The sequence below is a fragment of the Lycium barbarum genome, chromosome 2 (assembly GCF_019175385.1).
Source record: "Lycium barbarum isolate Lr01 chromosome 2, ASM1917538v2, whole genome shotgun sequence".
Taxonomy (NCBI): Eukaryota; Viridiplantae; Streptophyta; class Magnoliopsida; order Solanales; family Solanaceae; genus Lycium; species Lycium barbarum.
The window spans coordinates 49,812,175-49,825,751 of record NC_083338.1 but is presented as its reverse complement, the minus strand read 5'-3'; the positions used below and the strand labels follow the sequence as shown (position 1 = coordinate 49,825,751).

At 34.7% G+C, this 13,577-nt stretch overlaps 1 protein-coding gene across 2 annotated transcripts; it reads left to right on the top strand.

Annotated features, from left to right (window-relative positions):
* The first annotated feature begins 6,715 nt into the window (after window positions 1–6,715).
* LOC132626489 (probable serine/threonine-protein kinase PBL16) lies at window positions 6,716–12,667 on the top strand. 2 transcript variants are annotated; one of them, XM_060341395.1, is made up of 7 exons: window positions 6,716–7,137; window positions 8,395–8,488; window positions 9,017–9,324; window positions 9,414–9,549; window positions 11,458–11,594; window positions 11,691–11,814; window positions 12,141–12,667. In XM_060341395.1, exons 1-7 carry the CDS (start codon window positions 7,126–7,128, stop codon window positions 12,536–12,538), a joined length of 1,209 nt encoding a protein of 402 aa, XP_060197378.1. In that variant the 5' UTR covers window positions 6,716–7,125; the 3' UTR covers window positions 12,539–12,667. The 2 variants fall into 2 exon arrangements, with proteins under 2 accessions (XP_060197378.1, XP_060197379.1); XM_060341396.1 differs by lacking the exon at window positions 8,395–8,488 and having other exon boundaries at window positions 6,719–7,137.
* The last annotated feature ends 910 nt before the right edge of the window (window positions 12,668–13,577 follow it).

Here is a 13,577-nt window from a genome sequence, read left to right as displayed (position 1 = left end):
AATAGCTTATGGAAGTCAAAGATGTTAGCCATCCTAGTGGCTCTAAGAATAGGATTTTCTTTAGGAGCATACTTATACGTTATTTGTTCATTCCAAAAAGATCATGCCAAAAGAAAGAAAGGTAGGCGTTACATACCTCAATCGCTCGCTAACCAAATCCCGACTCAAGTCTCGGGCTCTCCAATATCTACAATAATATTATCAATTACCAAATATTAGCTACAAGTACTTAGAAATCCAATTCTAACTGGTACTTGTCTACAGAAATTTCGGCAGCATTTCCCCTATATATTCGCCTATCCGAATTTCCAATTGCTCTCCTGTTGACACAGAAATACCAACAATAACATATGGACACAACCATATCTTCAATTCTTTTATTTCAACAAGAACAACAACATATCAAAACAGCCCCCAACTATAACATAACGATGCCCGAAATTCTAACGAACACTTACAATACACCAAGCAACCCATATGCACTTCTTATACCTTATTTCATGCAATCTTTTCAGCAAATTTCAGGGAAATACAACAGCAGCCACACGACACCACATCATCTATTCATATGCAACTAAACCACATTATTATCTCTATAATCCTTACAACAACCCACAACAATTTTAACTCCAACTCTAACCTTTAAATTCCTTCATTCTCATCACATAATCTATGATTACAACAACCAAAATATTAATTCAAATCAGTCCGTCAATTTCAATTAAAACATCCCCTAATCCATAAATCTCAACAAAACAACAAACGAGTTTATAATGTTGTTTTCTCCGTTCTAATTTGTTAAAACTCTAAATAAACACTTTAATAACATAAAAGGAATCTTATAAATACCTTAGTAGAAGCTCAACCACGAAAATTTCATTCCCCAAGACCAATATTTAGCTCAAATTGAAGGCAACGCAACGTACAACGCTTTTCTCTTCATGAGCTTCGGGATTCGGGGCTCGGATTTTGATCAAAATGGCTTCCTTAGCCTAGGAGCTCTCTCTCTCTCTCTAATGTTTTTGGAGGATATTAGCTGAAAATGATCAGCCCTCAAATGAATTTGCTATATATATTAACGTTAATGGGCCTCATGGGCCGAAACATTAGTGTTTGGGTCGGGTCCAAACTTGCTGCCCTGCCAGCCCAAATTGCATCGTCCATATGTCCTTATCCAAATATCATTTTGACGAGCGGTTTGTTGGGTTGGAAACTAGACTCGATGAACTTAATTTTAGGCTTTTGAAACACCTTAAAACTCCTCATATACTAGGAGATATGCCTCCAACAATATGGGCTAAAAATCTGGTCCGAGATTTTTCTGAAGTTGTTCGGATTCATTTCGTTCAGATTCGTTTAACTTATAATCCTCTTCCGACCCTCATGTAACCTCTTATACATACATATACATACTCATATACATACATAACAATCCATACACATCTCTAAGGGTCCGGAGAATCACAATAACCTTAAACGTAACTAGAGAACTTACGAAGCTTCGACGAAACTCCAATCGCAAAAATATATTCATATCTTTTATCCATCTTCTATATCATTACTAATAATCTCAAATACTTTAAAAGGGCACTCACATTACCTCATATACGCTCATAACGCGATTTCAAATCCTTTAGGTTACGATGTCACCTCGGGATACTTAAGGCAACCATATATATATAACGATATTCTTACTAACTCGATTAACTTTCCTTGAACTTTCTTAACTCATTCTTTCTTGTCTTAATTAAAATAGCACGGACTCTTACGGGGTGTAACAATGAATATGTATAGAGTATGTATATGATTACGTAACGCGCGCACACCTATGCAGATGGTACGGATAACCCTGATGCCTTGGTAGGGCCAGGTATGTATAACCTTGAGCCTTGGCTGGCCAAGTATGTATGAAACACCGAACCTTCGTGGTCGGGCATGTTATGTATATATATATATATATATGTGTGTGTGTGTGTGTGTGTGTGTGTGTGTGTGTGTGTGTGTGTGTGTGTGTGTGCGCGCGCGCGCGCGCTACGTATATGACATCATTAAGAGTACGAATATGCTATGTATATGGGATGTAAATGATATGAATATGAATAAGGATAATACTATGGAAATGAATACGGATATTGATGTATGTACACCGATACACATTAAAAATGGAAAGTTCCTATGACGATGATGTTACTGTTTCCCATCTTGTGCTATTTCTCATGATTGTTCATTATGCTTCTATATCGATATTGATCATGCTTTACATACTCAGTACATTCTTCGTACTGACATCTTTTTGTTTGTGGACGCTGCGTCATGCCCGCAGGTGCACAGGGAGACATGATCGATCCATAGCTACATTCTCAGAGACTACATAGTAAGGCTCCATTTCCTTCGGAGCCATACCTTTTGGGTACTTATACTTTTGTGTACATAATTATAGGCATAGCGGGGTCCTGTCCCGCTTATGTGATATGTTATACTCTTCTTAGAGGCTCGTAGACATGTGTATGTGGTTAGATGTGTTTGGCCTTGTCGGCCTATATTTTGTATACCATTTTGTTAACCTCGTCGGTAATTATTGATACAGATCTAATGGTTCAATCCTAACACAAAACAAAGGTCGTTTGATAAATATGGAGCCCTTTCTAGCCAAAGACCTACGGTGAAAACATCGAATACGAGCGCGATAAATCCCAAACCCATCTGAAACTCTTCGGAACCTCACCAAAACTTGTGGACAAGTTCAAAATCATCATATTAACTTGTTGGAACTTCCAAAACATTGACATGGGGTCATCCTAACCAGACGTTGACCGTGGTCAACTCTAACCCGTTAACTTAACTAGCTTCTCCATCAATTATTCAATTTACACTCGAACCTTACGGGAACCAACCCAATGACTTCATTAAGTCATAGATCATACTAACAGGACCTGATGAAGGGTCAACAAGGGTAAATGGATCAAAAATACTATAACGACCAGGCGGGTCGTTTCAATTAGTTAGTACATAAATTTACTTCATCCATAGCACCAAGTAAATCTCATTTGGCTAAATAATTCTTTTGTTGTTAACCACTATGGTCAAGTCTAGCATGTCGTATGCATCAACACTTGACGCAAATAAGCACAAATAAATATTCTTACTGGAATTATAAATAATATCCACTATGCTAAAACCATCATAGGAATTACCAGCACCATATCTCGTATGTGACAAAATACAAACAAGATACATTATGAGGCATCATCGACACATCTAAAGCCATAAGCGGCTTTGCTCTATTCTCGGACATACTGGATAACTTTTCACTTATGTTAAGCCACGAGACTAACACTCTCATAGCAGTTGACATAGTCATAATAAAGTATAAACTATATGAGACATCTATGTACACTTTTTAGAGCCTAAAAATTCATATACATACTAATCCTTACAATAAGTAATTATATTAAAATTTATTTCACATTAGATTCGGAATCGAAAGTTCACTATGTTCCCAATCATCATCCAAATTTTATAATGTTCAATAAATCTATCATAATCAATTATCTAAGGAGCACTTGTCTTAAATTACTGAAATTAAAGACTAAATAAAACCAATAATCCTGTAACAAATATAGATAAATTCAATAAGAATATAATTGCATAAAACATTAAACTTAAATTTCAAACAAAAACACAACTGTCCGGGGCTTATGAATAAAATGTCACAGACAATTACACAAAATAGTTCACTTTGAATTATTTAGTCTATAACACATACAGAAAAAAATTGAACTGCCCATAAATTCACACACTCATAAACTTGTACTGACAAACTTTTATATGATGTCAATATCAATTTCCTGTAACATCTACACGAATTTTATTCACAAAACGTTTTTATGCATTTTATTGATATATATTTATACTCTTGACTAGAATTCCTTTCCAATACTGGAACATGCAAAAGAAAAAGAAACTTGATCTCCATTTTTGTTTTTTCTTCTATATACAATTCACATGGGCTTTCACCCATTTTTTCTTCACAAGAAAAAAAAAAATGATTGGGAATGATCCCACCTTAACTTGAAATAATTATAAAGGAAATCATTACCATATCAACACTAATTGGCTTTGGTAATGAAAAAGAGATCACTCCACATACGTGGTACTGGAGAAATAATGCCACAGAGAATTACTTTCTCTCTATTACAAGTAATTTTTTTTTGTTTCTTTTTTTGCAAGATTTTCACTTTGGCCTTTAATGCCTTCTTCTAATTTTGTCAAATGTTGTGTCATAGTAGGACTCTTCGCACTTAACCTTTTCTCCCAAAAAAAAATCTGTTTACTGATTTCCACCATTAAAGACAAAACAAAAGTCTTTAAACAAAGGAATGAAGTTCCGATGGATTTTGTTTTTCTTATAGGGAGATCGAAAGACGAGCAGATGCATTACAAAGGATTTCACGCAGATCCAAACAAAATAACAATAAGCAGAGACCCACAACAATATTTTTCAAGGAAGAAGATTCAGACTAGGAAACAAATAATAACCTATTCGCTGATACCAATGAAGGAAAATGCAACAATCTAGAACACATAGTTCTCCCAGAATTTTTCAGTACTTGTTTCACTAGTCAATAAAGTAATCACATGTTATAAACGTGAACTACGTTATAAGATTCACAGTCTATGATCGTAACTGTTACAGAAAATAAGATTGCTCCGTGAACAAAATAGAAATCTTCCACGAAAGTTTTGCACCAAAAGAAGAAGAGAGGTTTTGTCTTTTTGTGCGTTAGAGGAAAAGGAAGTGTGTGTTTCTTCTACAGAAACGTTCTTATATCCTTTCAATCCTGAAAGGATACAACTATTCAATAAAATTCCTAACAATTGTGTCTTTTCTCTTTATTTATTTAATAATAATATATAACTCATTATACTCCTATATTTACTTATATGGACATTGAATTCTCGTTCGGATTTCAGAAACATGATTTAGGCAATATTTTCCCATACCAAAACTGGATGTGTTTATGGGTAGATATTACATACTGAAAACTGATAATGTTACAATAGCAATTTGGTTTTCAATGCAGGAATCTCAGCTATCACAACTTCTTCTAGAAACTAAAATACGACGAAATCTATTTTGTTTAGATTTTCGAAACGATGTCAATAAAATTAATTAAAGATACATCAGAAATTGACATAATTAATCTCATAATGAAGTATAATATTGAGATATAAAACTAATGAAAATGACATTAAATTTGAAAGGAAGCAATAGAAGAAGAGGAATGAAAATGGTAGGGTAGCAAAGTTTGGTGACACGTTAAAATGTTTGGAAAAAGGAAATAAGAAAGGCTACATAGAGAACAAAGAGTGGATGAAGAGAGTATAAAAATGTGCAGGCGCACGCTATGACAGAGAAAGGTGGAGTATGACATAATTGATTGGTGGGAACCAAAAGAGGAAAAAGTTCACACCCCTTAGTTGAGTTTTAGTTAAGTGATTAAGTGAAACATTCAAGGAAGAGATAAATGACATTTTGGATATTGACTTTAAGAGAAAGATAAGTTGTTAAAATGGGGTTTTAACGTATTTGGCCTCTTGGTAAAAATAATTATTTTTGCTTGGTTTAATATATATATATATATATATATATATTTCTGCTATTATTTTGATGGGAGGCTATGTAATGTAAATATCTTTCTTTGATTTGGAGGCTAGAATGTTAAAAGACGAATAATATGACTAAGAAATAGGGAATTTTTAAAAATATACGGTCCAACACAATACATTGCACCTAGAAAGGGCAGCCCGGAGCACAAGTCATCCCACATTCACATAGGATCCAGGGAAAGGCCGCACCCCAAGGGGTGTGATGTAGATATCCTACCCTAATGCAAGCATTAGTGGCTATTTCCACAACAACATTGCACCTACAAAGATGTATTTTTAGTTTCATGCAGCTCGTATAGCTAACTTTTATTTCGTAACAATATTTATACACTCGATGAACAATATTATACGATATTAAGTAATATAACAACGTTGTATAATAGTGTATAAAAGACGTGTATACACACTTTTGCGCTATTAAACAATATTATACAAAAACTAGGTTTTGGCTCCTACGAACTCCATTCAAAATGAGTAAAAAACATCCTCAAATAGCTCAAATCTTCGTCGGATAGCTTCAAATTTAACCATAACTTCAAAATGACATCCCTAGCGAAGCTCAATTATTAGTTTGTCATAAATTTTAACAAATCACAAAACACATTCGTGAGTTTTCAAACTCTTAAAAACCCTGACACTGAATTTTTAATTTTTTCACTTTAATTCACCCAATAATGTTTAAATCTACGATCATAAACATGAATATCACACCCAATCGGTTTCTAAGCATAAAAAAATGAAGATCATAATCACAAATTAAGAAATTATTACCTTTTTCCTAAGTATTTCAAGTTATATACAAAATGAATTAAATGAAATGAGATCTCTTTTTCCTAAGTATTTCAAGTTATATACAAAATGAATTAAATGAAATGAGATCTGAAAATGTGAGATCATTTTAATTAAAAGCTTGGACCAAGTAATATGGACGTAAAAATCTCACATGTACCGACACATATGTGATAAATTAATGTGATTTGATAACAATTGAGTGTGTATAATATTCAAATTAAAATAGGGTGGACGCACTAAGACTCAACAGAAATATTGAAAATGAAAGCGCACAAGAAAAGAACCCAACAAGAATGCAACTCTCCTCTATTTGTGCTATACAGACAACACAACACTTCCACTCCCCACTTTTTCCAAATCATTGACACCAAGGACCAAAATCCATTTTCACACACAAATATGCAACCAACTAACTTAGTACTGTATTAGTTGTACTTCATTTCTTCATTAAGTTCCCTTCACTATTTCCACTTCTTTAATTTCTCTCTAAAGATCCTATCTATCTTTTTTCTTGAATTTGGCTAATTCTCTAGTTTTTGAGCCTGATTGTTTAGCATATGGTTATGGGTCAGTTCTGTTTTTGGAAAAGTGTGTTACTTTGAGGTGTATCTATAATGGGCAATTGCTGCTGTAGGGGGCAACCTTCGTACAGAGTCTCTTCTAATGCAAAATCTGGTCAGTCTTTCTCCTAAATTCTTCACCTTGATCATTAGCTCACTTATTTTATGCTATTTTTCCTCAAACACACGCAAAATACTATTGTGTTTAGTATCTACTGCTCGTCAGTTCAGTTTTAATTGGTTTTTGTAATTACTTTAGTCCTGGTAAAGTTAGTTTCTTGCAAGATGATTTTTTGGGAACATACCTTTGGTTTTCTATTAAAGGTTTTACTATAAAGAAGGTCCTAAAGTAAAGTGAGATCTTCTCTTCATGTACTAATTCATATTGTTTTTTATTTCCCTCTTCCCTTTTCCTTGTTTTATTTCTTTCCTTATTTCAGATTTCAACAGAATATTGTCTTTTCAATGAGTTTCGTTATAGAAAAATAAAAAAAAGAAAAGGTAACACACCTAAACCATCACCTTTTCACGAGTTTCATATTTCAACTATCCATCGTTCCAATTATCTATCTAAATTATCACTTTCTTTTTATTAAAACACACCCCGATGCTAAATTGGTTAACACACACCTATTATCCATTGATTTCAAATATTTGGCCAACTCAGCATAGAGGTGTGTTTTAATAAAAACGGATTGATAGTTTAAATAAGTTAAGAGAATAATGGATAGTTGAGGTATGAAACTCGCGAAAAAGTGATAGTTTAGGTGTGCTTTTGAACATTAAGTGAAAAGAAAAGGGTTACTGCTTTTAAACTCACTCTTGTATAACCTGGTATTTCTTTCTTATCTTTTGGTTCCTACTACAGTATAGGAATTTTGTTACTTCCTTTCTACTGTTGAATCTTTTACTATACCTGGATTAAGGCTTTGCTTTTACCTTTTGGATCCTAATAATAGAATCCTCTTATGTCGTTTCACTGTCAAATCTTATACTAGTAGTATCAGTTAACTGCAAAACTCAAAATCTTTGCAAGTGCTCTGCCTCGGAGGAAAACCTTTTGGTCCTTGAATTCGAATTTAATAACAAATTTATCAATTTAATTCAGATTGTGCATCATATAATTTGCTTAACTGTCACTCATGGACGGTTCTTAGATTGGGCGGAAAAAATCTTTCTGTTGTATAATATGTACTTACAATTATTTCCTTCCTTTTTCCTAGTGAAGGATAAAAGTTGTCAATCCGACATGGACAGGGTGGGGAAGATTTTTAAGTTGCATAATATGTACAAAGAAATGGTCTTCTTTTCATGAAATGGAAAAATATTTCCTGGTTTTAGGATGAAATGTTTTGCTTTACTTGAGTTGAAGGTCTATCGGAAACAGCCTCTCTACCTGCACAAGGTTGGGATAGGATATGCGTACACTCTACCCTCCCCAGAACCCACTTGTGGGATTACATTGGGTATGTTGTTGTTTTTGTTTTAGGATGAAAATTGTCAAATTTGACTTATTATTAAAAAAAAAGGTTCGCATTTGAGCTTTTCTGAGAAATATAGGAAAATATTTGTTATTTTTCTGTTAGTGAAGATTAAGAATGTCATATTGGAATAATTGCTTCATTTTTATGATTATACAGTCTACAATCTTTTCCAAGTTTTATGCTCTTGAATCAAGTAGTTTTTGTTTAAATTAATTGATAGCTTTTATCTCTGCAGTCAGTTTGATTCTTTAGCTTGATATCAAAAGAAGATCTACAATAACACTGTACAATGATTGTTTTATGTTGCATCCTTGACATGCACTATATTTTTAGGTTTTTTTAATGTCATTTTATCATCTGATACTTCACTGTGATAGTTAGTTTCAGAGAGACAAAAACCACTTGAGTTGCCTTCTCTGATTCTGAACTATTCAAGTAAATGTTACTAATATGTGCTCCAATTTCAAATAATGGTAATAAAAATCATGTTGCACTTTAACCTCATTTCAGAGTCTCCTAAGGATGAAAGTCCATCTCAAAAGGCAAGGATGGATCATACAAAGATGCCTTCAAATCCTGAAGAAGTAGAAGACCTACGCCGTAGTTCAGCTAATAATCCATTGATTGCGTTCTCCTTTGATGAACTTAAGATAATGACCGGCAACTTTAGACAAGATTACATGCTTGGTGGAGGAGGATTTGGAAATGTTTATAAAGGATTTATTACTGAAGATTTGAGGGAAGGATTCCAACCAATTACCGTAGCTGTTAAGGTTCATGATGGAGATAACAGTTATCAGGGCCATAGGGAATGGCTGGTAATTAGCCTCATGAAAAAATTTCCATAAGTTTTTAAGTTTTCTTGAATTGTCTGAATCACTCCATATGTTTTTTTCATGTCTGCTAGGCTGAAGTGATATTTCTGGGCCAACTTTCACATACAAATTTAGTAAAGTTGATCGGTTACTGCTGTGAAGCTGATCATCGGGTTCTTATATACGAGTACATGGCTCGGGGAAGTGTTGAAAACAATTTGTTCTCGAGTAAGTATGTTCAATTATTTTCTAGAATGTGACACTTTACATGTTCATTTTAATGATCTGTATTTGCGGTAATGAAAGAATTCCAGAAGAAAGTTGTTCAAGACACATGCAAAGGTTGGCGTATTTGGACACTAGGATTTTTTTTTTTTTTGAAGTGCATCCTGATTCAATTCCTCCTAAGCCGTTCAACTATCTATTATTTTATTTATGTTAGCGTGCCCTTAAGCTAATATGAAATCCGTCCCTACCCTCTATCTCCAATCGCTTCATGGATCTGGATGTACTTCCATGATATCATTCCCCATTAAGCTGTGCTATGATAGGTGTTCATTGTTCTCAAGCATGGGAAGTGAAACTTGCCATAAGGGGGACCATATATAAACTATAATAATATCATGAAGTGGAGCTACTTTCAACTAGGGACATCCATTTATGTGTTAAAATAATACTATCTTGAACACTTCTAAAAAGTGTGAGCAAAAGGAAAAAAGAAGGAAAAGGAAAAGTCTTTCCATGATATTCTGGATCAGTGCATATGTGGCCCCTTTCTGACCCTATACAATCACTAACAGTTTGTGTAATGACTAATTGTGATCCCCCCTGCTCTCCTCCTCCTACTCTTCCCTTCAAAAGTAAAAATTTCTCCCCAGGTAGAAACCTTTAATTTTATTCGTTCATGGTTTCGACTTCTGTATGAGAAAGTGTAAAATGAAAATTGATTTATACAATATGTTTGTTTCAAGAATTTCACCTAAATACTTGAGTACCTTTTTCTCCAAAATGATTAGTGTATTTTGGCAGAAGTTCTATCAAATGCTCGAGTATTAAATTATCATGTTGCTCCCCTTGTGGACAGGGTGCACTGTGTAGAGTTGATATTTATAGAAGTTTCTTCGTGAACACAAATTTTCTCAAGGAAGAAAAAAGAGTTTCCATCTTTATGACCCCTCTTTAATAATTAATTTTCCCTCTGCCTTTTGAGGATGATATAAGTTGGATTCCACGGCTTGATTAAGAAAATGCTGGAATCTGGACAACAACAACAACAAGCCCAGTATAATCTCACTGAGTGGGGTCTGGGGAGGGTAGAGTGTACGCAGACCTAACCCCCACCTTGAAAGGTAGGGCGGCTGTTTCCGAAAGACCCTCGGCTCAAGAGAGGAGAAAAAGAGAGGAAAAGACAAAAGGTTAGATATGGTCAAGCGTATCGAAAACAATATGAAAGCAAGAAATAACAAGAAATAACAAAACAAGAACGTCATGGTAAAAGGAGTATCAACTGCTATAGATAACTATGAAAATGAAACAATGAGAGTAAATAAGTCATTCGAAACCAACAGATACTCGCAGAAATCAAGATACAAGAAACTATAGAACAACATAATTACTCTTAAGGGAGGATAAACGCGACTACCTACTATCCTTCTACCCTAATATGAGTCCTCCATACCCTCCTATCTAAGGTCATGTCCTCCGTAAGCAGGGAATCTGGACAACTAGCCTTCAAATTTGTCCGCAGTCAACATGCCTAGAATATTTTCTTGTGATTGAATCAGAAATATATCTTCTTAAGTTACTACTTGGTTTGTTACCTTTAGCTTGTAGAGTATACATTAGAAGCAGGGAACAAATCTCTAAAGCATTTCAATTTTTTCTGAGGCACAAATTCCTCGGTGATTTGCTTCCCTCATCAGAAAGGATGATGGGAACTACTTATTTCGAGGTTTACAGAAAGTCTTTAGTAAATGGTATTAATTAAGTTACGCTTATATTTCATGAATGGCTGTCTTATCTATGACCAGTTTTCGAATTTGAATTACCTTTGTTTTTAATGAGTCGTATTACTGTAATGAAGATTAACTATTACTATTACATGTCTTATGCTTATGCAAGATTTCTTGTTTGCAGGAGTATTGCTTCCTCTTCCATGGTCCATTAGAATGAAGATTGCCTTTGGCGCAGCTAAAGGACTTGCTTTTCTTCATGAAGCTGAAAAACCTGTTATCTATCGAGATTTTAAGACATCTAATATCCTGTTAGATCCGGTAAGTGTTCTACATATCCATATTTCTTTCATGCATGATTTCACCCAGATGGCTTCTTCTAGAGTGAGCATACACTGCAATCTTTATGTATTACAGGACTACAATGCAAAACTCTCTGATTTTGGCCTAGCTAAAGATGGACCAGTTGGAGACAAATCTCATGTTTCTACTCGCATAATGGGAACCTATGGATATGCTGCCCCTGAATATATTATGACAGGTTTCTTTTAGATACATATTGTCTTTCTTAACAGAATATGTGCAAGAATGCCATCCGAACTAAAAGAACAGAGCCCGTTTAGTTTAGCTGGATTTGAGTAGCTTAAGTACAAAGTGCTACAAAGCAGTTTTGAAGTGTCGAAACTGAATTTACGCATAAGCAGTCTCATGTGTGAGTAGAAGTGTTGAAACTGAAAATAAGCCGTGTTTGGTGAAAATTGCTGACACAATCATACTAGTCGTATTGTCATCCTTGGATGATATCCAGTAGTCCACCTAATATTGTTTTCATTTCTTTATAATAGAAAGCTTCTGCTTTACCTGCAGGTCATTTGACTCCTAGGAGTGATGTTTATAGTTTTGGTGTTGTTCTTCTCGAGCTTCTGACGGGAAGAAAATCACTTGACAAAACCAAACCAGCCCGAGAACAGAATCTTACAGATTGGGCTCTACCATTGCTTAGAGAAAAGAAAAAATTGCTCAATATTATAGATCCAAGACTTGATGGAGATTATCCCATAAAAGCTGTTCATAAGGCTGCAATGCTTGCTTATCATTGCCTAAATCGCAATCCAAAAGCACGACCTTTGATGAGAGACATAGTAGATTCCTTAGAGCCTCTTCAGATACCCGATGAAGTTCCAACAAGTGAGAAGCTTACTTTGACTGTGATTACTGATACACCCAATGGAGTTATCAAAGAGAAGGTGCAAACTTCAACATGATTACAAGGTTTTCTAACTTCCCTAGCATTAACAGAATGATCTGGTACAATGATTTACTTTCCTGTAATACAATACAATGCTTGACTTTCTTGTAATACAAAGAAACAGAGTTCTTATTTGGTCTTTTAATTCAATAGCAGTTCACAATTTTTTTTACAACTGAGAAATTCCGGATGATCACTGGCTTACGGTTGAAACTCAGTGTGGGCTCTTTATCCTTCTGCACTTAAATGCCATGATTTTATCTACAACAAGTAGGGGTGGATTTATAGCCCAATTTATGGTGCACATGAACCCATGGTTTCTCCGCCAAACTAGGTGGTTTATGTACATATTTTCTAGAATTGATCTGATATTATCTGTTGACACCCATGCTCCAGAAAAGCTAAATGCTGCACTTGGTTGAATCTTAAGTTACTTACCCAAAGGAATGAGGATCAATTCTCACTAAGTACTTTGTTTTTTTCTCCTTTTTTAGTGGTGTACCCATGCTATAGAAACCTATATCCGCCTCTGACAACAAGGTTCAAACCACGCCAGTTCACACATCACATGCCATGCTCTTAATGCTACAACAAAGCCTAAGGGCATTAGCGTACGACTTTCACAATTTACATGCCATAGAACATTCAAATACAATATCAAGTTGTAAACAAGATTGTGCTTGAAGCTTACCAATCAGAAATTTGTGTTGTTTCTGTAGCTCCCACACGAACACGCAAGTACACATGGTCGCCAAGTAATATAGTGACTTGTAAAAGTCGGTATCGTACCCACAGAGACTTATGATCAATGATTAAGCTAGAGTGCACTATTACTACTACTTATGCAAGTATTCTGAAAAAGGATTATTTCTTTTGTAAACTAATGCAAAAAGTAACGAATAACTTAATGAATAACAATTTTGTCAGAAACATTGGTTCAAACTTGGTTTTAACACAGAGATATGAGTATCTCAGAGTCGTCGTTGCTTCACCAATCATATTGAGTAATGAAAGTATTTCACCCTAGCAATATTATTCACGATGGCTAATTAACC

Excerpts from the sequence above, each read along its gene's own strand:
- LOC132626489 (XM_060341395.1), top strand. Across the intron at positions 9,550-11,457 it reads TGAAAACAATTTGTTCTCGA|GAGTATTGCTTCCTCTTCCA; the intron begins GTAAGTATGTTC and ends TCTTGTTTGCAG. Across the intron at positions 11,815-12,140 it reads CCCTGAATATATTATGACAG|GTCATTTGACTCCTAGGAGT; the intron begins GTTTCTTTTAGA and ends CTTTACCTGCAG.